A 27,906-nucleotide genomic window follows, 5' to 3' on the forward strand; every position below is an offset into this window, starting at 1 on the left:
TCTTATGTCAAGCCAATCCATTTCAGAGTTGTCATGATTGGAAAAATACTAGGAAAAGGGAAAAAGAGAGTAGTAGATTCTATATTTAAAATTCTTTAAATAATATTGGAAAAATCTAATTCTACTCCATTGTTTAATTCGTCCTATAGCTGGAATGGCATCAGGGATAAGAGCAGTAAAAGTCTAATACGTTGTTGTGTCCCATAAAGTATCCCCTTCTCCTCCTCCACTCCTTATGTACGTCACTTGACAAATGTACTGGTTCATTTCTAATGAAACACCAGGACCATGTCTTGAATAGGGAAGGCAGGAGTGGTACAGTCCAATATTAAACAACGATATTGTTAGTCAGTCAGGTACAGACACAGAATTTTTTGATTCAGTTGAACAAATATTCATTGAGAGCCTACAGGTACCAGGCACTGTTCTAGGCACTTGTGATACATCATGGACAATACAAAGATCCCAGCCCTCGCATGGCTTGTAATCTAGCAGAACGTGCACAATAGTGCCCTGCTTCAAGTTAGTGTCAGAGCTCCTCAGAGTCACAACGGAGTAAGAGTTTGGAAAGGGCTTCTTTACTCTTTCCATATCAGCTAACCTCAGCCCCAGGCAGCGGTTCTTTCACCCAAGTCCACTGAGCCACCCTATCTGGCTAGCTCACTCTCTTCCAAGAAAGAAAAAAACATCCTTCCCTTTGGCCATCCCCTTCCTTTTCTTCTCCCCCCATGACACCTGCACCTTTTCCCCAGGATCTTACGTTTTCTTCTCTACCGCTGGCATAGGCTGTGAGCCATTCAGCTCTGTTTCACTTTAGATGAGACCTGGAGTGTGTCAAATCCTATCAGTGGAATATATATAATCAGACTTTTCACATTGCAAACATGGAACTCATTCATGTGTTAATATTCTGAAAGAGTCTCTATCTCTTCCCCTGCATTCAGTAACATTGCCAAAAGCTCCTTCTGTTCCCCATGGTATGTGCTATGCCCCAAGAAGGGAACAGCATACAGGGAGGAAGAAAATGTCTGTCCTGCCACACTAACAGTGAGAGTATCAGGGATGCAGATCAGGGTACAGAAATGGAGTTTCTTGAAGATAATAGTTTTCTGTTTTATTATATAAAGAAGATAGATAGATGTTGTGTCATAAAATTTGAACTTATTAATATATATTAAATATTATTTATTAAAATGTGAATAATGTATTTGATTTTAAGATTAAAGAAGTCAAAACTCTGAAAATAATATTTCAGTAATTAACTGATGCTAATGGAGAGGTTGTTTTTTTTTTTTAACAAGTTGGTGGGCACATTGGAAACTTTGTGCATGTGTAAATATAAAGAATACTGCTTTGGTACCACTTCAACAAGATAAACCTTTGGTGGAGATCTTTTGGAGATCATTCCTGGTCTGTGACCCAATGATCCTTCCTTTCTCTGAAAACTGCTGTTAGTCTCCCAATTCATTAGTGGCGGTGCATCTAGAGGTGTGTTTTAGACATGACCCTGCCCACCTGGCCCCAGCTGATTAGACCAATCATGGGCACCTGGAGAGACAAATCATAAATAACAAACATAATAAGTAATAAGTTATTTAGCATACTAGATGATAAGTCCTATGGGGAAAAGAGAAGAAAATCAAATTTGTGTCCTTAACATTTGGATTTTGAACTAAGAAATTCTAGTTTAGTCTGGGCTGATCTAAGGTGAAGGAGTTGTAAGCTTAGCAGATGAGGGGTGGTTCTCTTCTGCATGCCATGTGAAGTGAAAAGCAAAGAAAGGAGCCTCTTCAAAGAGCAGAGAAAGAAGCAGATGTTCAGAGGGAAGTAGACAGCATCCTGATAGCTTTTCAGCTCTTACATCCATTTCTTTCTTGAGACCTAGCTGCAATTTTGCTCTATCTATACCAATGGTTACCACCCTGTCTGTCTATCTATGTCTGTCTGTCAAGTTCTTGCTTAAGCTAGCTTCAGTTAGTTTCCTTTGTTCCTTGCAACCAAAGAGAACTAATTTATAGCAATAATAATACTAACAATAGTAGCAAACATTTATTAAGCACATACCTTGTGCCAGGCACTGTACTAAGCACTTCAGGTACTTTATCTCATTAGGTGTGGACTTTATCTGTCATGTTTAAAAAATAAATTTATTTTCCAGTTTTAAACATTTTGAAACCATTTTTCCCAGAACAAACTTTCAGAAACTTTGGCAAGTACATGGAAGAATGAAGAAAGAGAAAACTATAACCCAAAATCCATAAACAAGAGATAGCAATGATTAATATCTTCTCCTTGCTTACACCTAAGAAAATTCCTCAGTCCTCACCACCTCCCCAATTTCATCCTGTCTTCCATCCAGACTTCTGCTTTCCAAACTGGTAAATTAATATAGTACAAATGTATGAAAACATAGTAATAACACAAGAAAACTTCAAATGGCCTATCGAAGTCAGGGTCTATCTTGTCCACCTCTGAATCCTCAACATTTAGTATAGAACTTGCAGAGAGTAAGTGCTAAGTAGATCAACTTATCAAAACCCAATTTGACAGGGTTTCCAAACTGGCATCCCCTATTGTATTAAAAACAAAACAAAACAAACAAAAAACCTCAGTACACACAGAGATAGAACAAATGTCCATAGAAAGTTCTAGTCTCAGTACGTGTTTGGCTCAATCTCTGATTTTGCCAATTTAAAGTGGCTTTCAGATTGACAATCCTGAGGCACTAGGATATGTTCAAAAACCAAAGATTCCCCACTATGTTCACTATCCTGCGCTTCCTAAAGAATGAAAAGAAAACTAGTGTATTCCAGTAATTTTTAATTGAATGGAAAGAAAAGGAGTTTTCTGGTTACGTTTCAATTTGTCAAAAAATTCAGTTAATAAAAAACTTCCTATCTCCCGAAAATCATGATAAATTTGTTACAATTAGAAGGTGAAACAGCTCTTGTTAAATTTCCTGCAGACTCACCATTTAATTTTCTTCCGTCTCTGGACAAGTCTACGCATAACTGAACTCTGAAGAGTTTTTCCAAAACAGCATTTATCTAGGCAGCCCACATTTCAAGAACTACTCAGTTTCTGGAATTACTTGGAAAAATTCAGAAGGCAAAAGTTGCATAAATTCTTGGCACATTCCTTGAACAAGTCAAATGGTGCTGGCTACCAGTTCTGATGTAGTTACATGTCCAGTTAAACTAGAAACATGAAGTTCAGCTACATATTCTTACAATCTGCCACATTTATTATTGTGATGACATTTGATGGTTATAGGTTATAGAAAATACTGCATTTATAAAAATTTTTAGTTAATAAAATGAACATTAAAGAATTATTTGATTATTAAACAAGCAGACATTGACTTTAGTCCATTCACTTTTGGGGGGGGGGTGGTAAGTAGGTTAATTTATTTATTTACTTATTTTTTTAGTGGAGGTACCCAGGACCTTGTGCATGCTAAGGACATGCTCTACCACTGAGCTATACTCTCGCCCTAGTCCATTCACTTTTGTACAGTCTCATTAGTACATTATATATTCTCATTCCTACACTGCTTTTAAAATTCCAATTTTGAACTTTTCCGTATCAGCTGACAAATGACTACTTTGAGCCAAAGCTTGGTGAAGCCGTCTGCCAACCAACAGTTCCATTTCTGCAGATTCTCCATCTTAGTCGTACAATTATTTAAGTATTTGCTTGAATACTGTTCTTATTTTTTAAGAACATGAGAAAATGGAAAAATGAAAATGCAGATTCTAGAGATAAACTGAGGCTCACAAACTTAATGCAATTGAGAAAAATGTAGAAATCAGGTAGGCTGTCACATGTGGCTTTATAAATGTTCTACAGGTCTCTTTCAAAAACAAAAAATTAGATCCAAAAATAAGAGTCACGAAATTTGTCTCTCAGAAGATAAAATGCCTTTGCTTTCTTCAGCTACTAACTAACCCACTTTAAGACAAATTTTACATATGATTGGTGTATTAGTTTTGTAGAGTTGTTGTAACAAAGTATCATGAACACAGCAGCTTCAAACAGGAGAAATTCATTCTCTTATACTTCTGGAGACCAGAAGTCTGAAATCAAGCAGGGTGATACTTCCTCTGAAGATTCAAGGGAAGAATCCTCTCTTGGCTCCTTCCTTACCTCTGGTGCCTGCTGGTAATCTTTGGCATTTCTTGGCTTGCAGCTGCTTCACTCCAATCTTTGCCTCTGTCATCCCCTGGCCTTCTCCCCTGAATGTCTTCTTCTTGAAACACCAGCCATTGGATTTAAGGCTCACCCTAATCCAATAGGACTTCGTTTTAGCTAATTACATCTGCAAAATCCCTACTTCAAAATAAGGTCGCAATTTGAGATTCCAAGTGGACATTAATTGGGGGGGGGCACTATTTGACCCAGTCAAGCTGGGTTTGTGGATCATGGTTAAGATTTCATGAAATTCAATTGTTAATTTTAAATCAGGTCATATTTGGTGGTCAAAATTCAGAAATCTACTCAAATTAGCTCAAGTAAAAGGGATTTTACTTAAAGAAACCATGCTTATGTGGAGTCTAAGAAAAACTGAACTATCAGGACAAAAATTAGGGCAGCTCAGGTTTCTTTTGCATACTCATAGGTAGAGAGCTAAAGATCTTTACTGATTTACACTAATGTAATTCAACTAAAAGTTCTTTTGCTAAGTATTAGTTCACAGCCTCTTGTGATACTTTGTTTGGCTCAGCTCAGCCTGTGGACTGCATTTTCTTGGTTCAGGTGTCACTGCAGGCTTAGGCAGCTCTCAACTCTGTGTGAGAGAGAGTGAATATACAGGGCTGGGGTAGGAACAACTCTCTTAAAAGAGTTTGCAGGAAGGGAGGCAGTGATTATCCTCTCTAATACATTTCTATAAAGGAATCTCTTCTGCCTTTACTGTCATGAAGTATTTGTCATAAGTTTACTTTCTTATTTATTTTAATCATGTAAAACAATAGGAGGCTGATATCCCAAGCTTCATAATAAAAATACACTTTAATGTGATTGTTGAAAGTTTAATTACCCTGAAAATTCTTTCAGTTTTATAATCATTCATCATCCAAATACTAGCAACTTGAGGAAGGGCTGCAAAGTGGCCTTTGTATTAAATATAACTCCAAATAATTTCTCATTTTACTATCACCATTAGAAAAAAATTATCATGGGGGCAGAATTTCTTTGATTTGGGGGGATGTAATTTCGAAAAATATTAAATTATAATGTATATAGTTTTTGAAATTTCTTGTGTTTGTCTTTTTTTCCTTTTGGACCTCAGGTGCCCTGAATTGGATTAATTATAATCCTTAGGTTATAAACACATCCCTCATTGCTCCATGGGTTGCTCTCATTTGTTCATTCATTCATTTATCATATAATAAACTTATGTGAAGCCACCACTCCACCCAAGAATAAAGCTTTAACAAGAATATATCTACCTATGTATTCATTCTCCCATCTTGTCCCACTGTGTTCCCTGAGCTCCCCTCCAGGGATAACCAACAACCTAAACTTTGCTTTTGAAATTTATAAACAGATAATCATATTATATCACTAAGATTTACCCATGTTTTTTATATCAGTAGTTTTTTTCATATTTCAAAACATTTAGTTTTAGTTTGCTGTCCTTTCTCAGTAAACAATCCTTAATTTTGATACAACAATTTTAAGAAAGTTAATATAATTAATAATGCAGGTAAGACTTCACACTATAAGTTGAAGAGAGATGTGCATGGAGTTTAAGATATTAGACAAAATTCAACTAAAATCTTTAAATTACTATGACAAACAAGTTAATCACTAACATCTTGGTCATACTAGGCCAAAATGATTGAGGCTTCATAATTTTTTGTCATCAGTCATCTATAAAACACGTCAAATTCATTTTGTTCACTAGATAAGTATGCCATTATCCTATGCCTAAATATATTCAAGTTTTAGCCAAGATATCAGTGATATCTGGAAAAACACTAAAATAAATTAAAGTAACTTTTTTTTTTGTTTCACAGTAATTATGATGTTTTGTTAAAATTTCTCTGTGACCAGAGGTACATGGAAGATTCAAGTTTTTAATTTGTGAAATTATTCAGGATAGACTTAGCTATTTACATTTTAAATTGAAAAGCAAATAAAGAATTTCAGATAAATAAACATATTTTTAAAAACTGCTTTAAATATCTGACATATTTTTGCATTTTTATCTGTTTGGTTGTATTTTTACCTTAGTTCACTTTCACTGTAAACAGCTTTAGTCTCCTATTACCTCATTTCATCCTTTAAACTACCACTCTGCTCAACATCTGCAGCATTCAGTGTGAACACCGTTTACCCTCTACCCTCATCTCCTGTCAATCACTCCTACAAACTCTGTATTCTAGAACTGCACTGGTCAATATAGTAGCCACTAGCCACATATGGCTGCTTAAATTTTTAGATTAATTTAATTTAACTTAAAAATTCAGTCCCCCAGTTGCAGTAGCGACTTTTCAGATGTTTTATAGTCACACATGGCTGGTGGCTACTGTATTTTGCAACGCAAGTGTGGAACATTGCCATTGTTGCAGCACCCTAGAGTTTGGATCTAGAATTTCTACGTAGGGAGAATTTATGGTTGGTAGTATGATTGAAATGAGGGGTCAGGGGTTTGTCCTAAAGCTGTGTAGGATGCCATTTTGTACGTAGATTGTATGCTTGTATGTGTGCATATGGGCAGGGGGAGCTGATGGAAATTATGTGAAGATAGAATAATGCTCATGAAGCCAAGCCATTTTTTTTATGCAATCATTGTTCTAATCATTTTCTCACCTTGTGGTTATCTCTATTAGCTATTGCTCTCCCCGCAACAACTGCTTACCACAACTACTCACTCTCCAAGGCCCAACCTCAAAAGACCCTTCCTGTGTGAAGCTCCCATAGCACCTCTTTCCTAGGCTCCCAGGGAGTGTAATTCAAATCTCTATTATAAAATAGGTGTTGGCAGGGTCTAGCTCAGAGGTAGAGCACTGGCATATCATGCAAGAGGTCCTGAGTTTGATCCCCAGTACCTCCATTAAAAAAATTAATAAAATAAAATAATAAATAAACCTAAATTACCTCCCCCCAAAATTAAAAAAATAAAATATATCACAGCCTTGCGAGTTATGATTTATTGTATGTCTCTGATTCTCCAGTAGACCCTGATCTTGTCAAGAGCAGGGACTTTGTCTTTTTGTTTTCTAAATTCTTTCCCAGCTGCCAAGTACAACACCTTACCCACTGCAGGAGCTCAGTAACTGTTTGCTAAATTAACTTTCAAACAGCTTAGATTCTAAAGACATCCTGACCCTAAATCTGTTCTAAGCATAGTCCACCCTATCTCAGTTAGTGGTAACTTTATTCTTCCAGTTACATAGGTCTAAAACTTTGGATTCATCCTAGCTTTCTTGACTCCTCTCTTTTTCTTATACCACTTTTCATCACTTCCACTGTTATTACCTGGTCCTTATTACCATCTCCTCTTGGGATTTTTGTAGAGGTCTTATACTCGGTTACCCTACTTCTACCCTTGCATCTCTATATTATTTTCAACCCAGTGACCAGAGTGATTCTTTCATTTTACACAGATTTTAAAAATTATGTAGAGCTTAGTATGTGCCAGCTACTATTCTTAGGGTACTTTACAAATATTAAGTTATTTAATCTTCATAATGTCCCTCTGAGATAGAAATTATTATCCCTGTTTTACAGATGAGGAAAATGAAGCACAGAAAGAGTAATTTGCCCAAGGTTGTCCAGCTCACAGAACATAAATCATAGCATGTCACTTCTCTTTTTAAAACACTCCCCATCTCAGTCAAAGTACATGCCAAAGTCCTTCCAAAGGCAAAAGCCTAAGAGGTTATATGTGACCTACATCACTCCTCTTCTCTACTTTATTTTCCTCCATAGCAATTTATTTATTTATTTATTTCTATCTCTTCCCAAACAAATTAAGCTCCACCACAACAGGCAGGGATTTTTGTCTCCTCCCTACTACAGATTTTTTTTTCTCAGTGCCCAAAATAGCACTTTGTACAGTAGGCCCTCTTTAAATAATTGTTGCATAAATAAATATACCTCTTCTCATTTACTGTAAGTGGAAACAAATGTTTCAGAAAGGAAGTAAAAACAGGAATTTTAGAATTCCTGAATTTTAGAATAATATATTCACTCTATTTATGTGCTATGATCCTTAGAGCTTACTACCTTTTGAGTGTTTATAAGATCAAACAATATTAACAAACTAGTAAGTTGTATAAGATTAAAATTTATGGGTATATAAAAAAAACTCCACTCAATAATGGGTAAATTACTTAGAGCAAGAATGAAAACAAGAAGTAATTATTCTTTAGTTATTTAAATGTGAGATTTATAAAAATTGTAAGTGAGAGGAAGAGCCTAAAAAGAGTACGTTTTGGTTGATTTAATAGTTTGGATGAAGATGATCTTAAATGTATCCTGCTTGCAACTGTAAATGCCCAAGAACAAGACACTGACTTTTGGGCAGAGTTCTAACAAATCTAAAGTTGTTGTGTGTTAGATTCCCAGATAATTGCTCCTCTGTGTAATACCTGAAAAACAGTTCAGTGAGGTCAGTACCTACAATATTTTAAAGATCAAGCAAAGGATGTGGAAAAGACCAACGGATATCATCAAGAATAATTTAAATAAATAACTGAATATCATTTTAAATTGTTAGTGGTCAGTTTCAAGAGCTGCATGCTATTTCTAGTATTGTGTTCTTTTTTCAACCTCATCTTCAGAAATTATGTATATGCTTCTTACGTTCATTTGCTTCAATTTTTTACTTTAAACTGCTCAAACACCACTGCACTAGTTTTTTCTTTAGATGAAGGAAAAAGTTATTCTTCGGTATCTTTAAAGCTTTTTAAAAAATGAGTTATTCCATGTTCATAAGAATCATCTATCTTATTTGTAAACATGCTTACCTCTGGATTCCAGTCTCAGAGATCCTGATTCTCCAGGCTTGGGAGTGAAGCCCGAGAACCTGCGTTTCAGACCATTCCTTGAGAACTACTCGACTCAATGCTATTTTCATATTTTGCAACTTTCAAAATATTAATTTTAGACATCTAAAGAGGGGAGGGCAAACTCTGGTGGCTGTCAGAAGGAACAAGAATGAGCAGCCCACGTTGTGCCATGTCGCAAAACTTTTCCTCAGTTTGCAGATCTTCTGTCCCTGGGGAGGAAATCAGTTCATTTTCACCAAGTAATTAACCGTTTTTCAACCATTTCCGTCCACGTCCCTCAGGATGACCCCCTCCCCCCAAAGTCATGAACTCATCTCCGTGGCGTAAGGTAAAGCTTCTTCTCCCTGCGTGCCTTTACACGGCCGCGAGGACCGGATTCGCTTCCCGCCACCGGGGCTCCTCCTCTGCTCGCTTTTGGGTCGAGTCCTCCCGGCGGCGCTCCGCCCCGCAGGTCTTGGCGCCAACCGGGTGGCGGCGCTGTCTGGCCCGCGCGCGGCCGCCTCGGGCCCGAGGGAGGCGGAGGCAAGGCCAGCGGAGGAAGGGGAGGGAGCGAGGCGCGCTCCCTGCTCTCGCGTGCTCTCGCACCGCTCGCGTGACCGGCCGGTGTGTGCGCGAGGCGCCGGCTGCCGGGAGTACGGACGGCAGGGCGCGCGCCGCTGCGAGGGGCGTCCGGGTCCGGGTCGGCGGACCCGGCCGGCGCGAGGAGCGGGCGGGCGGCCCGCGGGGTCCCAGGCGGACACACGCGCACTCGCTCCCGGAGGAGCCTTCTCTGAGGCTGCTCTTCCTCGGCCAGACAGAGAGCGGCAGTGTCTCCCCGCCCAGCGCACACTCGCCCCGCGTCTCCCCCCGCGGCGACTGCTCCTCCTCGGCACCGCCAGCCCCAGCGCCGCTCCGGGGCGGGCGGCGGCGGCGGGACCCGCGGAGCCGCTTTGTGTGCAGCCCGAAGAGGGGCGGCGGCGCAACCACCTGACAGAGGCCCAGGCGCTCGATGCACCTTCCGCCCGCATGAGGAGGAGGTAAAGGCGGCGGCGGCTCGGCTCCCGCCCTCGGCTGGTGGAGGGAGAGGACGGAAGGGGAGATCGGAGGCGGGAGGGGGGGGGCGGAGGGACCGAGGCCCGGCGGGGCTGCCCGGAGGTGCTGGTAAGGCCTCGGCTGCGCCGGACGGTGCCCAGTGGCCGGGGGCGAGAGAAGCCGCCAGGGTCCCTCAGCCGAAGTTGAAGGAACAAAATGTGAAGTGCGGAGCCGCGTCAGCCGCTTCCTGGCTTGGGGTTTGGGGTGGAGGGCGGCTTGTTTCCCCCTCCCGCGGGGGTGGGGGAGCGGGACACAGGAGGGGCGGGAGCGTGGCGGGGACGCCGGGGGTCCTGGAGCTCGGCCCGGCAAGGGCGTTCGTACCCGGGAGCCACCGCTGCGTGTGGGTCCGGTTAGCTCCCTAGTTTTGCGGCCTAAGCCGAGCCCTATAGGCCTCGCGTCTGCTTTCCCGGAGGGGACCGGCCGGGCGGGACTCGAGGCTTCTCTCTGACCGAGCGGGGGCCTTGGCGGCCTCGCCGGGCTTTCAAGGCCGCCAAACTTCGGACCTCGGTGCTTGGGGTGGATTTCATTGTGAAAGGCGGAATGGGAAACTCCTGCTCGGCGCTTCCCGCGGCCGCGGCGGCTGGTGCCAGGGAGCCCCGCGGGCCCGGGGTTGGCGGGGCCCGCGTGGGTGGGGGCGGCGCGGCGGCTACCAGGGTCCAGGCACCTGGAAGGAGCGGGTGGTGGGGCCCCGCTGAGTTCCTGGTCTCCAGGGAGAAAGGGCCCTTTGCAGATCAGAGATTTTTGAAATGAAAAAAGAGGTTACAAAGTCGCCCCTTTCCCGCTGAACTTTTGTTTTCTGACCGATAGAGGCCGGTAGAGGACTGTGAAAGGAAAGTTGTCCCCCAGGATGGACTTCTCCACCGCGCAGCCCAAGCCTGCCACTGCCCTCTGTGGCGTCGTGAGTGCCGACGGGAAGATCGCTTACCCTCCAGGGGTAAAGGAGATCACCGACAAGATCACCACCGACGAAATGATCAAACGACTGAAGGTAAGTTTCTGGATGAAATGCTCACACTATAGACGTCTGTGTTAGGAGTCGTCTCTCCTGTGGTGTTACTGCTCTGCTGGGCCTGGCCTTTAAGTTTCACCTACCAGGTTTTTTTTAAGGTATCTTACGTCTTCTCTTTTCCTTCTGAGAGGTATTGTTGTATCTTGGCTTTATCTTTGAATAATAATTTCAGTTAGGGACATAATAATTATGGGAAAGTAGAAGAGGGTGTGTGTTCTTTTCTAATCTTACTGTTTTTCAAGTATGAGAATTAAGGTGTTTTAAAAGTTGTTCCTAGAAATATTTATGAGAATACTGTTTAGAGTAGCTTTCAATCTTAAAGGTAGGCAGTAATTTGCCTGGGAAGGTCCCTATTTTCATCAACTTCTGAGAAAATTGATTTAAGCACAAAAGGTATTTTCAAAATGATCACAATTTTCTAATATCCAGAAGCTTAAATACGTCTATACTATGTACTGACTTTTCAAAATTCAGACTTGAAGTAAGGTGATGATTTATGTCCGTATGTTCAAAGGGGTTTTAAGAGAGTGTTATGGCTCTTTTTATAAGGTGTCAGCTTATTTATTTTAAGCATGGTGGTCCTAATGTCAGGATTGTTAAGTTTCAGCCTTGTGTAAGTCAATTTTTTGCTTTCTGCTGCAAGGACATAGATTGTAGCCACAGCCTGACGAAGTGCTTTCTTGTTAAGGGATCAACTTGATGCAGTGGTTCTCAGCCAGGGCATCTTTGACCCCCAGGGGACGTTTGGCAATGCTTAAGACATTTTGGTTATTGGGGCTGGGTTGGAACAGGGCAAGACTGGAGACAGGGAGTCCAACTAGGAAACTGTAGTCTAGGTGAAAGATTTTGGAACCTCGAAGTAGGGCTATGAGAGTGGGAATAGAGAGATAGGGAATGATCCAAGAGACAGGTGAGAGTTAGAATCAAAAAGACTTGATGGGAGGTGAGGGAAGAAACAATGTTGACAATGTTTCTACCTTGGGCAACTTGGTGAAATGCATTTTTAGGGAATGATCTTGCCCTTTTGCTCTTAGAACTTAGAATTAGTGTTTAGTAAATGTTTACAATGTTAGTGATTAATGAATATTTAAAGTATTCCTGTAGTTTATTTTTTAAAATATAATTGGATTTTGCAATTTGTTGCCTCTTTGGAAGGAATGGGATGTAATGCCTTCCATTAAAATAAGTCTGGATCCTAAAGACTGCACATGAATTAGGGTACTTAATTGATGCTTCTTAAGATTGTACTGAGTGTTTTGAGATGATGAAATATGAATTATGAAATATAAAGCTGTTAAGTAAAAAGTTTACAGATTTTTACTGTTTTCTTATTAAGAATATTGAAACGTTGAATTCTAGTGATGGATAATCTGGCTTAAAAAGTTGTGGTTATATATATAGCTTCCATCTGAAAATAGATTAAATAGCAGAAATACTGTTAACTATAAGTGGACATATAACTAAGTCTAGAATAAACATATAGTTAGAATATCCATTTGTTATTAGTTCTTCTGGAAGTTAAATTTGACATACATATTAACCAATTTGAGTTAACCATTTTGAATTGAATTCCAGCAATTTAAACAATATTTCACTGTATTTTTGATAATTTTTGTGTTCATTAGATGCTTATTTATGGGTAAATTTTATAAGTTCAGTAGTTTATTATTATACTACAGCAACAATGTTAAAATGTTATATAAATACAAAGAGGGCTTAAAAGCAAGTAAAATCTCAGTCAGTGGAATTCAGAGATGTTTAGTCCATTCTATTCAGTTTTCAAGAATGGAACAAGCATTTTTTACAGTAGAACCATAATTTTAGAGTTAGAAGGATCCTAAAATAAATTTTGAAACTTCCTTTATTTCTCAGATAACAAAAGTTAGACCCAAAGTAGTCAAGTAATATTTACCCAGATCAGTCATAGAGCAGGTTAGTGGCAGAGCCAGAGCAATAGCCTAATGTATATTTTTATTTTTATAGCTGTTTTCTTCTAAGGAATCTAAACTAAGTAGAAGAAGAAGTTGTGAATTTCATTATGTAGTTGAAAACAGTGAAGTGAAAAGAGAAAGGAATCAATGAGAGCTTGGTCTTCTGCAGGGAGATATATATATACGACAGCATTTTTTTTTTAACATTAGAGAGAAACTATTGTGATGCTTTGAAACTTCCTTGAAAATTCTTAGACCATTTCTTTGGAAGGGCTAAGACATACTTTTGTATTTTAGAAGTTTTAATTTCTGTTTTAAAGGAGCTGTGTTAAATATTTTTATGTCCAATCACACTGGCCTTCTGTCAGTTCCTTGAACATGCCTTGCTGATTGCTGCCTAGACAGAGTCCAAATTCGGTTGCCCATATATATCCTTCCTCTCAGTTTGTCATTCATTTGTTGTTCTTAAGGAAAGTTTCTTAGATCCCCTATTATATATTCTTTTAATTCCTTCATATTACTCATTACAGTTGTGATATTACAGTTACACATATGGTTATTTGGTTTTTCTCCCTGGCTTCTCTGTAAGCTTCATGAAAACAGGTACCACATCTGTTTACTTTTGTATCTTCCCAGTGCCAAGTTTAATGCCTGACATATAGTTAGATGCTCAACATGTATTTGTTGAATAAATGAATGATTACTTTGTATTAATATTGGATTAGAGAAATATTTTTATTTTTGGAATTGAAGGCTAATTTGCAAATATTTTGAATTGCAATTAAGTACTTTACTTGAGATGACATACTAGAGATGATAATACAGGTATTTAGAATTTTAGAACTAAAAGGTAGTTTAGAGGTTATTTGATTTCATTCTAATTTTCCAGTTGAATAAACTGAGTCTGAGAGGTTGTGACCAATCCTAGACACATAAAGCTGAAAACCATCATTAACAGTTTTGTTATTTAGATAAGTTACAAATATGTATTAATTGACAGCATTGTTAAAAACCATATAGAAGTAGGTTAGCTGTTTGGAAGGATAGCAAACATTTTAGTACCAATGTTACATTAAGCATCAAGATCTATAGTTCACTAATATTGTCTCTCCTGTTTAGGTAAGGATTCTGAAACTAATGCATGGGTCATGTCTGATAAGTTTTATAACATATTCAAAATACATCTGTAAACAGTGTTGTACAAAGTTCCATTAAGTGCTTCTGCCCATAGTTTGTTACACACAATCTGTCTCAGATCATGTATTACAACAAAGCTATGTGCCACTTACTTTTGTTTCTTTCTTTCTTGCTAGTTTGGAAGTGGGAGACTTTGATAAGCCTCGATTTTTAGAGGAAGAGATAGGGAAGATGAAATTTGTTTCTTATATCCATTTCTTATTACCTGCTCTCACAGTTCAGTGCCCCACACAGTTCTCTAGCTACGACTCCATACCTGAATCTACCATATTCATTCTGTCAGAGAATCAAATCAGAGTACTATCTTGGTGCTAAGAGTTAGGAAAGATTAAATAATAGGGTTTTATTTTTCTGAAAATGTCCCCCATTTTTCTCCCACCAGGTGTTACTTCTGCGTTTGCTTTGTATTTTTCTGTAATCCTTTTCTTTGTTTCAGCCACTCTCCCTCTCTCCCACACTCTTACTTCTGTTTTCTATGGTCTGGCCTATTGGATAGTTTAGTAGGAATTAGGGTGTGGTGGGCTTAATTTAGGTAGGGCATCTCCCTTTTCTCATCAAACCTAGGTTGGAAGAGGGGCTGAATAGATTAGGGGCAGGAAGGCCATGAATTCTTTCCTTTCCTTCCCTTCAGGTGGACCCCAGAAATACTTAATTTGGTTTTGATTATTTTCACATTCATAAGTGATTTTTATTTATCCCTAATTGCTACATAGTATGTTAAATTATACATATAATTCAATATGTAATTTCAATTCTGAATTTTGTTTATATATTTGATTTTAATATTTGTATTGATGCAGATGTTTCTACTAAAAATTTAAAAATTAGATGAAGAGGCAAGATTTCTTAAAATGAAGTCCTCACATATAGCCAATATACATTTGTGAAGTAATGCTTAGCACAGCACAATTCTTATTTTAGGCTTCCATTTTTGTAGAGGAACTGTTCTGGTTATCAGTTGCTGTGTAATAAACTAGCCCTAAACCTAGTGGTGTAAAACAGCAACTTTTAAAACATTTATTACAGTAAAATACATACAACATAAAATTTACCATTTTAATAATTTTTAGGTGTGTAGTTCAGTGGCATAAGTACATTCACATTGTTGTGCGGTCTCATCACTGTCTACCTCCACAATGCTTCCATCATCCTTAACTGAAACTCTGTGCTCATTAAACTGTACCTCTCTATTTTCCCCTTCCCCCAGCCCAGGCAACCACCTTTCTGGCTTTCTGCCTCTATGAATTTGACTACTCTGGGAGCCTCATATAAGTGGGATCATACAATATTGGTGTTTTTGTGACTGGCTTACTTCATTTAACACAATGTCTTTGAGGTTCATCTATATTGTAGTATGTGTCAGAATTCACTTCCTTTTTAAGGCTAGATAATATTTCATTGTATGTATATAACACCTTTTGTTTATCCTTTCATCCTTTGATGGGCACTTGAGTTACTTCCACCTTTTGCCTTCTGTGAGCAGCTTTTCTTATTATCTTAGTGTTTTGTGGATCAGAAATGAAGGCAGGGCTTGGCTTGATTATTCTACTCCACAGTGCTTACTGGGCTCATTCAGTGGTACTCAACTGGTGATTAGACTGGTCTATAATATACATACTGGCTTCTCTCAAACACTTGGTGCCTAGGTAGGAAGAACTGAGCGACTGGACTTAGCTGGACCCTTTTTCCTGTCTGTGATGTAGTGTTAGGGCTTCTCCACATGGTCTCTCCAGCAGAGTAGTTATGTTCAGGGTTCTAAGACACCATGGAGGAAGTTGCCAGTACTTTTAAAGATGATTCAGAATCAGCAGGGGCACTTCTACATTATTCTTCTACCTTACTTTACTGGTTAAAATAGTCATAGTCCAGGTCACATTCAAGGGAGAAAAATCCAACCTACTTCTCAATGGAAGAAGTAGGAAAGAATTTGTAGCTGTCTTTAATCTACCACAGGAGCGCTCATGACAAGTCAAAGCATACTAACTCTACACTTTGTAGTTACATCCATACGTTTGAGAAACATTTACTCTCAAAAATAGCAGTATATATTTGCAGCTAATTTGCTAGATTAGTAAAATTTATTTTAAATACTGTAAGAAAAAAGTTGGGAATTTTTTTTTCTAGAATGTAACTTTTATTTATTTATTGTTTTGTTTTGTTTTTTACATTTTTTTATTGAGTAATAGTTATTTTACAATGTTGTGTCAAATTCTAGTGTAGAGCAGTTTTTCATACATGAACATGTATATATTCATTGTTACATTTTTTTTCACTATGAGCTACCACAAGATCTTGTATATTTTTCCCTGTGCTATACAGTATAATCTTGTTTATCTATTCTGCATTTTAAAATCCCAGTCTGTCCCTTCCCACCTCCCACCCCCTTGGCAACCACAAGTTTGTATTCTATGTCTATGAGTCTGTTTCTGTTTTGTATTTATGTTTTGTTTTGTTTTGTTTTGTTTTGTTTTGTTTTGTTTAGATTCCTCATATAAGCGATCTCATATGGTTTTTTTCTTTCTGTTTCTGGCTTGCTTCACTTAGAATGACATTCTCCAGGAACATCCATGTTACTGCAAATGGTGTTATGTTGTCAGTTTTTGTGGCTGAATAGTATTCCATCGTATAAATATACCACATCTTCTTTATTCAGTCATATGTTGATGGAAAAGTTGGGAATTTTTAATGTGCTAATTAGGGGGAAATTATGGGGGAGGCTCATGATTTGATTGTAGAACCTGTTTCTTACATTATTTGAATTTTTACTGGAGAGTATTACCAGCTGATCATAATGATGCTTTCTCCCACCCTTTTTTTTTTTTTTAACTATTTCAACTTTTTATTTTGAGACATTTCAGACCTCTAGAAAAGTTGGAAAAATTATACCTTCAGCACTTATATTCCTATATCCCTTCACTGAGATTCACCAGCTGTTAACATTTTGTCACTTTTTCTTGTTTTTATGTTTCTCCAGCACCCCCACCCCACCCCCCAACACACATAGAGGGAAACAGATGTATCACACTTCTTTGAGAGTTATTTGCAGACACTAAGTAGTAGTAGACATTCTACTTTTGAATGCTTCAACAATCTTCCTAGAACAAGAGCATTCTCCTACTTTATCACAATTATCATTATCATACTCAAGAAATTTAACATAGATACAGTAATATCTATTGTACTGACAGTAAAATTCCCCATTACCCTAAGAATGACTTTTTTCCCTCCTCTATCCAAGTTCCAATATGGGAACACTTGCATTTGTCATGTCTCTTTCATTTCCTTTAATCTAGAAAGTCCTTTAATCATTTTTGGAGGGGCAGGGGAGGTGTCATTCATGACGTGACAGTTTTTGAAGCATTTGTCTTATAGGAGTTCCATAATCTGTTTTGTCTCATTTCCTCATATTTAAATTTAGATTGAACCTTTTTTAGCAAGTATGCTATACAACTGATGTTGTTTAGTTCCCTTTGCATCATTGTATCAGGAGACATATAATATCATTTTGTCCTCTTGGCTAAGCTAAGTTTGATCACTTGGGTATAGTTGGCCAACTCTCTGCATTGTAAAGAGTTTGTAATTAATAAGTAATGGTCAAAGTAATAAATAGTTTGTAAGAGTAGCTTGTTTTCCAACAACTCTTACTCAGCTGTTTTAGCATCCACTTTTAGATTTGTTCGCAGTTCTTTCTGTCCCATTAAGGTTGTATAGAGAACCGTGCCTGTTACTTGAATTTGAATTCTTTTGCCTGAGTGGTTATCCGTTTTTATATAGTTAGTTTATTTTTTTCTGTTTGTATTCAATTATGTGTATTTGTTGACTCTTTTCATTTCTACTGACAAATATAATTTTTTTTTTGGTTAAATGTGGTAAGAAAAAAAAGCACGATTTACCATCTTTGACATTTTTAAGTGTACAATACAGTGGTGTTAACTATATTTTCAATACAGCAGATATCTAGAATGTTTTTATATTGCAAAACTGAAACTCTGTACCCACTGAAGAATTCATCTCCTCCTCAGCCCTTGGCAAACACCATTCTACTTATTTCTAAGAGATTGACTACTTATAAATGTGGAATCTGTGGTATTTGTCTTTTTGTGACTGGCTTATTTCACTTAGCATAATGTCCTCAGGGTTTATCCACGTTGTAGTATATTTGACAGGATTTCCTTCTTTTTAAAGGCTGTATAATATTCCACTGTGTATATCTACCATATTCTCTTTATCCGTTAATCCATAATGAAAATTTAGGTTGCTTCCACCTCTCAGCTATTATGAATAATGCTTCAATGAACGTGGATGTGCATATGTCTCTTTGAGATCCTGTTTTCAATTCTTTTGGACACATGTTGCTGAGATTGCTGAATTATATAATAATCCTGTTTAAAAATTTTTGAGGAACCCCCCTCATACTGTTTTTCATAATGGCTGCACCATTTTACATTCTCACCAGTAGTGGCCAAGGGTTCTAGTTTCTCCATATCAATGGTTATTTTCTGTGTTTTTGATAGCGGCCATCCTAATAGGTATGAGGTAATATCTCATTGTGGTTTTGATTTGTATTTCCCTGATGATTAGGGATATTGATCATCTTTACACGCTTGTTGACCACTTGTGTATTTTATTTAGAAAAATGTTTATTCGAGTCTTTTGCCCATTTTTTAATCAGGTTACTTATTTTATTGTTGAGTTGTAGGAGTGCTTGTATTCAGTTTTAGGGATTACTCTGTTCATTCTTTTTATTTAATTTTGCATAGTTCAAGAGTCAGAACTATAGAAAAACTTAGACTTCTGAGAAGTCTAATTTCCATCCTTATCCCTTCTTCATTTCCACATACCTACTCACTGTAGATAATCATTTTCATTAGTTTCTGGTTTATCCTTTCTCTGCTCTGCCCTTACTTTTGAAAAATAGACTACTATATATACTCGCATGTACTTTGCTTTTTCACCCAGTGTATCTTGGAAATCACACCATATCTGGAAATCTTTTTTTATTCTTTTTCATAGTGTTACAGTATTCTAAGTATAGATGTACCATAGTTTATTCAACTAGTCTCATTGTTGATTTGAGATTGCTTGTAATATTTTGCTATCAAAAATAATGCTAAAGTGAATAAGCTTGTTCACATATTCTTGTGTATTTGTGGAAGTGTCACTTTACCTACTCCTAGGTAAATTCCTAGGAGTGGGATTGTTAGGCCAAAGAGTGAATTTATGAGTGATTTTGTTGGAGGTGGTCAAATTCTACTCCATATGGATTGTATTATTTTATTCTTCCACCAGCAAGTATAAGACTGCACAGCCTCTCAATACTGTATCATCAAGTAATGCCTACTTTTAAAATGGCAAATTGGCAAATTAATATGTTGCAAAAAAAAGCCATTGTATTGCCTCATGACAGCAAGAGTTCTTTATGAAAATGATTAAATATAGTGCTGTGTTGAAGTTCAGAGAGGTAAGAACCCTATTTAGATTTCCTTAAAAACTCAAAAGGAATTAGTGATTTTTTTTTAGTTTGTTTAAAAAAATGAAGGTGGGGTGGAGATGAAGACAAAATTATTGTAACATAGATAATGTTGAAGTCATCAAGCCTCACTTAGGGCTTAATTCAAGATCTTGAGTTTAAAAGAAATTAGGTGAAGGCTTATTAAAAATCATACATGAATAAACGGCATTGACATGTAGAAATAGCAGTGCCATGATTTATTTTCCCAGTATCAGAAATCTGTAGGTGTCCAAAGGAAAAAACTAATTGGTGCTCACAGTAAGTTTAAGGACATTTAATGAATTTTGTTTCTGGTAGCTTCTGTTTTCAGAGTTAATTGTTCAATTTAAATACTACTTTGGCTGAGATTGTTGGCATACGGAAGTATGTCCAGTTGAGTTCCCTGGTCAGAAAGATAAAATGAGTGTAGTTTATAGATGATATAAAAGCCTAACAAATTTTTATTTGCTGAAGACAACAAATAGAGAAGTTTCTAGGTAACTGTTGCAATAGAAAGCTGAACGCAAACGTAACAAAGGAGTTTATTAAATTTCTTTCCCTTGCTGTTGGCATTTGGTCTTTTGCATTAATGCAGAGCTTCCCAACTCGTATGCTTCTACACAGTTAGAGGAATGCCTGAATATAAAGTTCCTCTCATTTGGACATTGCAGATATTATATCGTTTTTTGTATATTATGTAATATTTAAAAGTTGGGAACTGTCATATATGTGTTGTTTTTTATGTTATAAGATTATCATTAAGATCAAACACTTAAAATTTTCTGTCAGAGTAGGGGCACTATTATTGGTGCTGATAAAACTAGTCCTTAAATAGCATGAGTCCCTTAGAAGACTGGATTTATACTAGAAATAACATTGGAATGGATTTTGTTTATATGAAGGATATTTGAGATGATCATATAACTTATCGTAGTTAAATGCCAGTTGTATGCTAGGATTGTATCTGTTTCTTTGGATAAAGAGATACTAAGAATTTTGGTGGTCAAAAGTTTCACAGGAAAGGTGACAGTTGGACTGAGAGTTGAAGGCTTAGACTTTGGTAAGCAAAGAGGCTGCAGAACATTACAAACAGATGAATAGCAGGGACAAAGACTGAGAGGCAGAAGTGTGCTTGGTGTGTCTGAAGAAAATAAGTAGAATAATTTTGCTAGAGCTAAAGCATCTTAGAGAGTAGTTGGGAGAAAAAAGAGGAAGATACCAATGAAATTGTTAAAATCTTTAAATGCCAAAGAGAGGAATTTGAATTAAAAAAACAAAAAACAAAAAACCTCAGAGCTGAAGAGTGATGTGTCTAAGTTGTGGTTTTGCATGATCAGCAAAGCTAAGTGACCAAGGAATTTCTTAAGCACATGAACACCACCTTTTCTTTGATGCCAATTTGTGGGATCTTTTTATCCTCAAGTCCAGACCAGATAGCATTTTGATTGAACAGTAATTCATTTCTAATTGATACTGTCTGAATGAATCTGTTAGTTGCTAAGAGTTTAGTCATATGACACTAAGGAAGGCTGTGGAAGAGTAAAATTTAAGAGTGGTTAGTAGAATTTTACGTACTAGATTATTACAACATGAACTGGATTTTTATTATATATATTCAATGCATGTTTTTCCAAAATTTCCTAATATTTCTATGGTAGGAATTCAAATAAACATTAATAGTAATTTGATGCCAAATTATTTTGTTTAATACTTGAAAATTTAAGTTCAGTGGCCATGTGTAATTTCCTGTGTTTGTTAATTGAATATCTTTCATCTAGCCACTGTAAAGTAAGTAGAGGTGAATTTCTCATCTGCAAAAAGAAAATCATGGAATAAGTGTTTAACTTAAGATTCATAAAGAGTCAATATATATAAGAAGACTACTTTGTTTCTGCCAGAAGTTTAGAAAATGGTTTTCTTGAAGTATATACCTAAATAGCTTTGAAGAAAGTGATAAAAATCATCAGGCAGTAATAAAATGAAAATTACTCTTGGAAGTAATGTTATATAATTGTATCTACTGTATTCAGTTCTCATCCTTTAGTTGATATCTTATCAGTTTTTTTTGGATTATAACGCACTGCTGCTATCTCAGTTGTTTCTATTTTTCTATACTTCTTTCTTTATTGTTCAGTTGTTAGTGCTTTCTTTTTAATGGACTTATTTTTTTAATAGCAGTTTTAGTTCACAACAAAATTAAGTGGACAGTGAAGTTCCCAGCAACCCCACCCCATCTCCTCCCTATCACATCCAGCACCAGATTGATGTTTGTTACAATTGATGAATCAACATTAACATGTCATCATCACCCAACATCCATATTCCTATTTTTAAATTTTCATTAACCAATATAGCATGAGTACATCCATTTCATTAAGTAATCCTTTAAAACATATATATATATGTATGTATGTATTTTTTTAGGAATCTATTTAGAAAAGTTTTAGTTTCACAACAAAATTGAGAGGCAGGTATAGAGATTTCCCCTATATCTCCTTATCCCACACATGTATAGCCTTCCCTTACCAATATCACTCATCAGAATGGTACATTTGTTACCAACAATGGACCTACACTGACATACCATAGTCACCAAAAGTTCATATTTTAATTTAGGGTTACTTTTGGTATTATATGGGTTTGGACAAATGTGTAATGACACATATCCATCATTATAATAACATTTTCACTGCCCTAAAAATCCTCTGTGTTCTGCCTATTTATCCCTCCTACCTTCCTATATATATTTTTTTAGCATGGAAAATCCCAAATGTTTGTTGTTTATGTACCAACATAACCCAGAAGTATTGTAGGTTTGGTTCTAGACGACTACAATATAGTGAATATCAAAATGAAGCAGTAATGAATTTTTTGGTTTTCCAGTGCATATAAAAATTATGTGTACACTATACAGTTGCCTATTAAGTGTGCAGTAGCATTATGTAAAAAATGTGCATATTTTAATTTTAAGATGCTTTATTGCTAAAAGATTCTAACCATCTGAGCTTTCAGCAAGTCACAATCTTTTTGCTGGTTGAGGGTCTTGCCTCAATGTTGGTGGCTGCTGATGACAGGGTGATAGTTGCTGAAGGTTTGGGTGGCTGTGAAAATTTCTTGAAATAAGACAGTGAAGTTTGTCATGTTGATTGACTCTTCCTTTCACGACTCTTTTCTTTCACAACTCTTCCTTTCATGAACGATTTCTTTGTAACATGCAATGCCGTTTGATAGCATTTTACTCACAGTAGAACTTCTTTCAAAATTTTGAGTCATTCCTCTGAAACCCTGCACTGCTTTATTAACTAAGTTTATGTAATATTCTAAGTCCTTTATTGTATTTTCAACAAGCTTTATAGCATCTTCACCAGGAGTAGATTCCATCTTAAGAAACCACTTTGTTTGGTCATCCATAAGAAGCAGCTCCTCATCTTTGAATATCATAAGCTTGCAGCAATTCAGTCATATCTTCATACTCCATTCTAATTCTAGTTTTCTTACTATTTCTACTACATCTGCAGTTATTTCCTCCACTGAAGTCTTGAACTTTTCAAAGTCTTTCATGAAGGTTGGAATCAGCTTCTTTCAAACTCCTGTTAATGTTGTAATTTTGACCTCTTCCCATGAGTCACCAGTGTTCTTAATGGCATCCAAAATGATGAGTCCTTTCCAGAAAGTTTTCAGTCTACTTTGTCCAGATCCATCAGAGGAATCACTATCTATATCAGCTTTGGCCCATGAAATGTTAATATTGTCTTAAATAATAAAACTTGAAAGTCAGAATTACTCTTTGACCCATGGGCTGCAGAATGGTTTGTTAGCAGGCATAAAAACAAAATTAATTGCATTGCACATCTTCAGAGCTTTTTGGGTGACCAGGTGCATTGTCAACGAGCAATAATGTTTTGAAAGTTTTTTTTTTTTTTTCTGAGCAGACAAGCTCAAGAGCGAGTTTAAAATATTTAGTAAACCATGTTGTAAACAGATGTGCTGTCATCTAGGCTTTGTTGTTCCATTTATAGAGCACAGGCAGAGTAGATTTAGCATAACTCATAAGGTCCCTAGGATTTTCAGAATGGTAAATGAGCATTGGCTTCACACTTAAAGTTGCAAGCTGCATTAGCCCCTAACAAGACAGTCAGCTTATCTGTTGAAGCCAAGCATTGACTTTTCTGTAGTTATAAAAGTTCTACTTGGCATCTTCTTCCAATAGAACGCTGTTGCATCTGTGTTGAAAATATGTTGTTTAGTGTAGCCACCTTCATAACTATCTTAGCTAGAGCTTCTGGACAATTTGCTGCAGCTTCTAAAATCAGCACTTGCCGTTTCTCCTTTCCTTCATGTTAGGAGACAGTTTCTTTCCTTAAACCTCATGAGCCAACCTCGTCTAGATTCAGATTTTTCTTCTGCAGTTTCCTTTCTTCTCTCAGCCTTCATAGAACTGAGAGTTAGGACTTTCCTCTGGATTAGGCTTTGACTTAAGGGCATGTTGTGGTTGGTTTGATCTTCTATTCAGACCACCAAAACTTTCTCCACATTAGCAATAAGGCTATTTCACTTTCTTATTATTCATGTGTTCACTGGAGTAGCACTTTAAATTTCCTCCAAGAACTTTTCTTTTGCATTCAGAACTTGGCTAGCTGGCACAAGAGACCTAGCTTTTGTCCTGTCTTAGCTTTCCACATGCCTTCTGCACTGAGCTTAATTATTTCTAGCTTTTGATTTAAAGTGAGCAATGGGCTACTCTTCCTTTCACTTGAAGGCTTAGAGACCATTGTAGGATTATTAATTAGGCTAATTTCAATGTTGTATATCAGGGAATAAGGAGGTCCTAGGAAAGGGGGGGGGGTCGGGCAGCAGCCGCCTGTTCCTGAAGCAGTCAGAACATACACATTTATTGATTAGATTCATAGTCCTGTATGAGTGCAGTTTGTAGCACCCCAAAACAATTACAATAGTAACATCAGAGATCACTGATCACTGATCACTGTAACAAATATAATAATAGTGAAAAAAGTTTAAAATATGGCTAGAATTACCAAAATGTGACAGAGAGACATGAAGTGAGGAAACACTGTTGGAAAAATGGCACCATTAGATTTACTTAACACAGGGTTGGCACAAACCTTCAATTTGTTTAAAAAAAAAAAATATCCACAAAGCACAATAAAATGAAGTGCAATAGTGGGGGGAAGGTATAGCTCAGTGGTGGAGTGCATGCTCAGCATGAACAAGGTCCTAGGTTCCCTAGTACTTTACATTAAAAAATAAATAAACAGATAGATGTAGATAGATAGACCTAGTTACCACCACACCCCAAAAAACAACAAAAAAAGTGAAGGTCAGTAAAATGAGATACGCCTGTATTGCTTATGTTCTTTATAGAAGTTAGAACTATTATCCTCTTAACGTTTCCTGATTTGAGCTTTTCTTGGTTGGCCAAGGTAGAGCTCTGAGTACCAAATTTACCCATTTTAAACAGATGAAGAAGATTTTAAATCTTGAAGATAATTAGCATGCTCTAACCTAGATTAGCAGTTCTCAAATTTTTAGAATTCTTTAATTTCATCTGGTGTTTTAATTAATACTCAGATACCTGGTAATTTCTCCCTCCCCTGAGCTGATTAACAGTTTAGAAGTGGGCTCAATTTCTGCATTTTTTCCCTCCCCCCCCCCTTTTTTTCCCTCATTTTAAATAAGCCCTTCAGGTGATCTTGATACAAAGAATATGTGCTGAGAATCCCAGAAATTTATTTTACTTTCCTTATTGCTAAATTTCCTATTAACTGTTCTCAAAAATTTTGTTTAAAAATGACTTGTAAAATTAGTTATAGGATGTTTTACAGTAAGTTTAAATTCTGCCCAGAAACAAACTTTATTCCCCAATTATTTTAAACTTAGCTCTATCCTGAAAACATCTGAATTTATTTGGAAGGCATGCAACTATATATACCATGACCTCTTTTACTTTATCTGGTGACAATCTATTATTTAGAACTCTATTAATCTACATTTCTGTTACACAGTTTAACTAGTAGTTTTTAAAATGTAATTTAACAAAAGTAGTCTATAAAATTAATGGCTTACAAGCACTTGCATTTGGGGTTATTTACTTATGAAAGCAGACATTCTGGGTTTCCAAATGAAATCTCATTCCATCCTGGTCTTCCTAATTTGAGCTGACTGTTACAAATACAGTATGTTGGAATTTTTTAAAAATTCAAGTTGAATTGGAAGTATGTGTAAATTTACTAATGAGAGTTTTACTTTTTCCAAAACAGGAGGGTTGGTAAACATTGATCTGTTTTGCATTTTCAATAGTGTGTGGTATTCCAAGACTAATCATTCTTATTTACATATGTGATGTGATTCCTGCCAGACTTCTGAATTATTAAAAATAAAATACTTTTGTGGCTTTATTATTTATCGCTTTACTTTTAATTATTTGCAAATTGGCAGTGCTTGAAATATAATTAATTAGAACATTTCAAATAGTAAATTGCCCTATCCCCTAGTAATAGAGATTACTTTCTTCTTTGGCTGCTTTCAGGATTTCCCCCTTTTTTGACTACAATGTGCTTTTTATGTTTTTCTTTGTATTTATTTTGTTTGCTCTTCTCTTAAGTTTCTTAGATCTATAATTTATATTTTAGTATTTTTGTATACTCAACCTTTATCCCTTCAAATATTTCTTTCATATTTTTTCTTTCTTCTACTGTGCTTCCAGTCTGTTTGATAGTTTCCATTTCTGTGCTGAAATTCCCCATTGTTAATGCATGCTGTCCTTTTCCCATTATATCCTTTAATGTATTAATTATAGTTATTTTAACATACCTGTCTAATAGCTTTCACACTTGGGCCAGTGCTAAGTCTGCTTCTGTTGACTTATTTATCTCTTTCCCATACACTGCCTCCTGTTTTTGATTGAATGCTGGACATATATATTAAAAAAAACAGTAGAGACTGAGGTAGATCACATTTATGCACAGAAATAAACATCTTTTCTCTTGTCAGGTTGTTAGTGTGAGGGATTAAATCAATTCTTATCTGGTTGAGCTGGGTTTGCTGTATTTTACTTTATCATGTGTGTATGTGTATGCATACACCTGCCTATCCATCCTGTTTTTAAAATGTATTTCAAATTAAGTTGCATTCATCAGTATATTTCATGGTATTTCTTTCTCTTTGATTTCACTGCAGTTTCACAGCAGTTTCACTGTGATGCCCTGAGGTTTGTGTTTCCCTCATACTTGTCCTGCTTTGGAATCACTGAGCTTCCTGGATCTATTAAACTTATGTCTTTCACCAACTTTGGGAAATTTTTGGTCTATTATATCTTCAGGGGTTTTTTTTTGTTTTTTTTTCTTCCCCCTTTCTCTTCTCTTTCTAGGATCCACTTATACATATGTTAGATTATTTTTTATATTGCCCTCGTATCACTGGGGCTCTGTTACTTTTTTCGGTCATTTCTCTCTGTTGCTCCTCAAATTTGATTCCTACATGATTTGTTCTCAAATTTACTGACTTTTTTTCTATCATCTTCAGCCACAGGTACAGCCTGAAAAATGTAAAGTCACAGGGACATGGGAAATGATCTACATGGCATTAACTGCGTGTTTTTCCTCTTTTTTTAAATATGTAATTTTTTACATAAAGTTCATAAACCTTAAGTGTAACATTTTATTAACTTTTATGTACGTATACACATGTAGCCATTATCCAGATCAAGATGTAGAGCATTTGTGGCACTCCAGCAGGCTGCCTTAGGTTCCCTTCCCCAGAAATACTCGTCTAATCTTCATCAACATACATTAATTTTGCCATCAAATTCATATAAATGAAATTATGCAGTCTATACTGTTTTGTGTCTGACTCTTTTGCTAAGTATTACGTCTGAGATTCATCCATAGTTTTTGAGTTGCAGTGATTCTTTTCATTGTATGAATATATTGGTTTATTTTTCCATACTATTATTGATAGATATTTAGGTTAATAGTTTTTTGCTTTTATGAATAACACTTCTATGAACAGTGTCTGTGGTTTTTGGTAGAGGTAAGAATTCATTTATCTTGGGTATTTACCCAGAATTGGTAGATTTTTTTTTTTTCTATGAAGGGCCAGATAGTAAATACTGTATGCTTTGTGGGTCAAGAGGATACTGTATAGGTGCTTACACCATAAGAACAATTT

General features: G+C 36.8%; 1 protein-coding gene across 4 annotated transcripts in view; it reads left to right on the forward strand.

Annotated features, from left to right (window-relative positions):
- Nucleotides 1-9,637: 9,637 nt before the first annotated feature.
- PDS5A (PDS5 cohesin associated factor A) overlaps nucleotides 9,638-27,906 on the forward strand; it is a 118,225-nt gene continuing 99,956 nt past the window's right edge. For 2 of the 4 annotated variants that reach the window (XM_064487327.1, XM_064487322.1), the window contains exons 1-2: nucleotides 9,638-10,036; nucleotides 10,899-11,079. In XM_064487327.1, the coding sequence (XP_064343397.1) occupies nucleotides 10,939-11,079 (141 nt within the window). In that variant the 5' untranslated portion in view covers nucleotides 9,638-10,036; nucleotides 10,899-10,938. Of the gene's footprint in view, nucleotides 10,037-10,131; nucleotides 10,255-10,898; nucleotides 11,080-27,906 lie in introns of those variants that run through there. The other 2 variants (XM_064487330.1, XM_064487324.1) reach the window with 2 other exon arrangements.

Source organism: Camelus dromedarius, chromosome 1, assembly GCF_036321535.1.
Source record: "Camelus dromedarius isolate mCamDro1 chromosome 1, mCamDro1.pat, whole genome shotgun sequence".
In the NCBI taxonomy this organism is placed as follows: Eukaryota; Metazoa; Chordata; class Mammalia; order Artiodactyla; family Camelidae; genus Camelus; species Camelus dromedarius.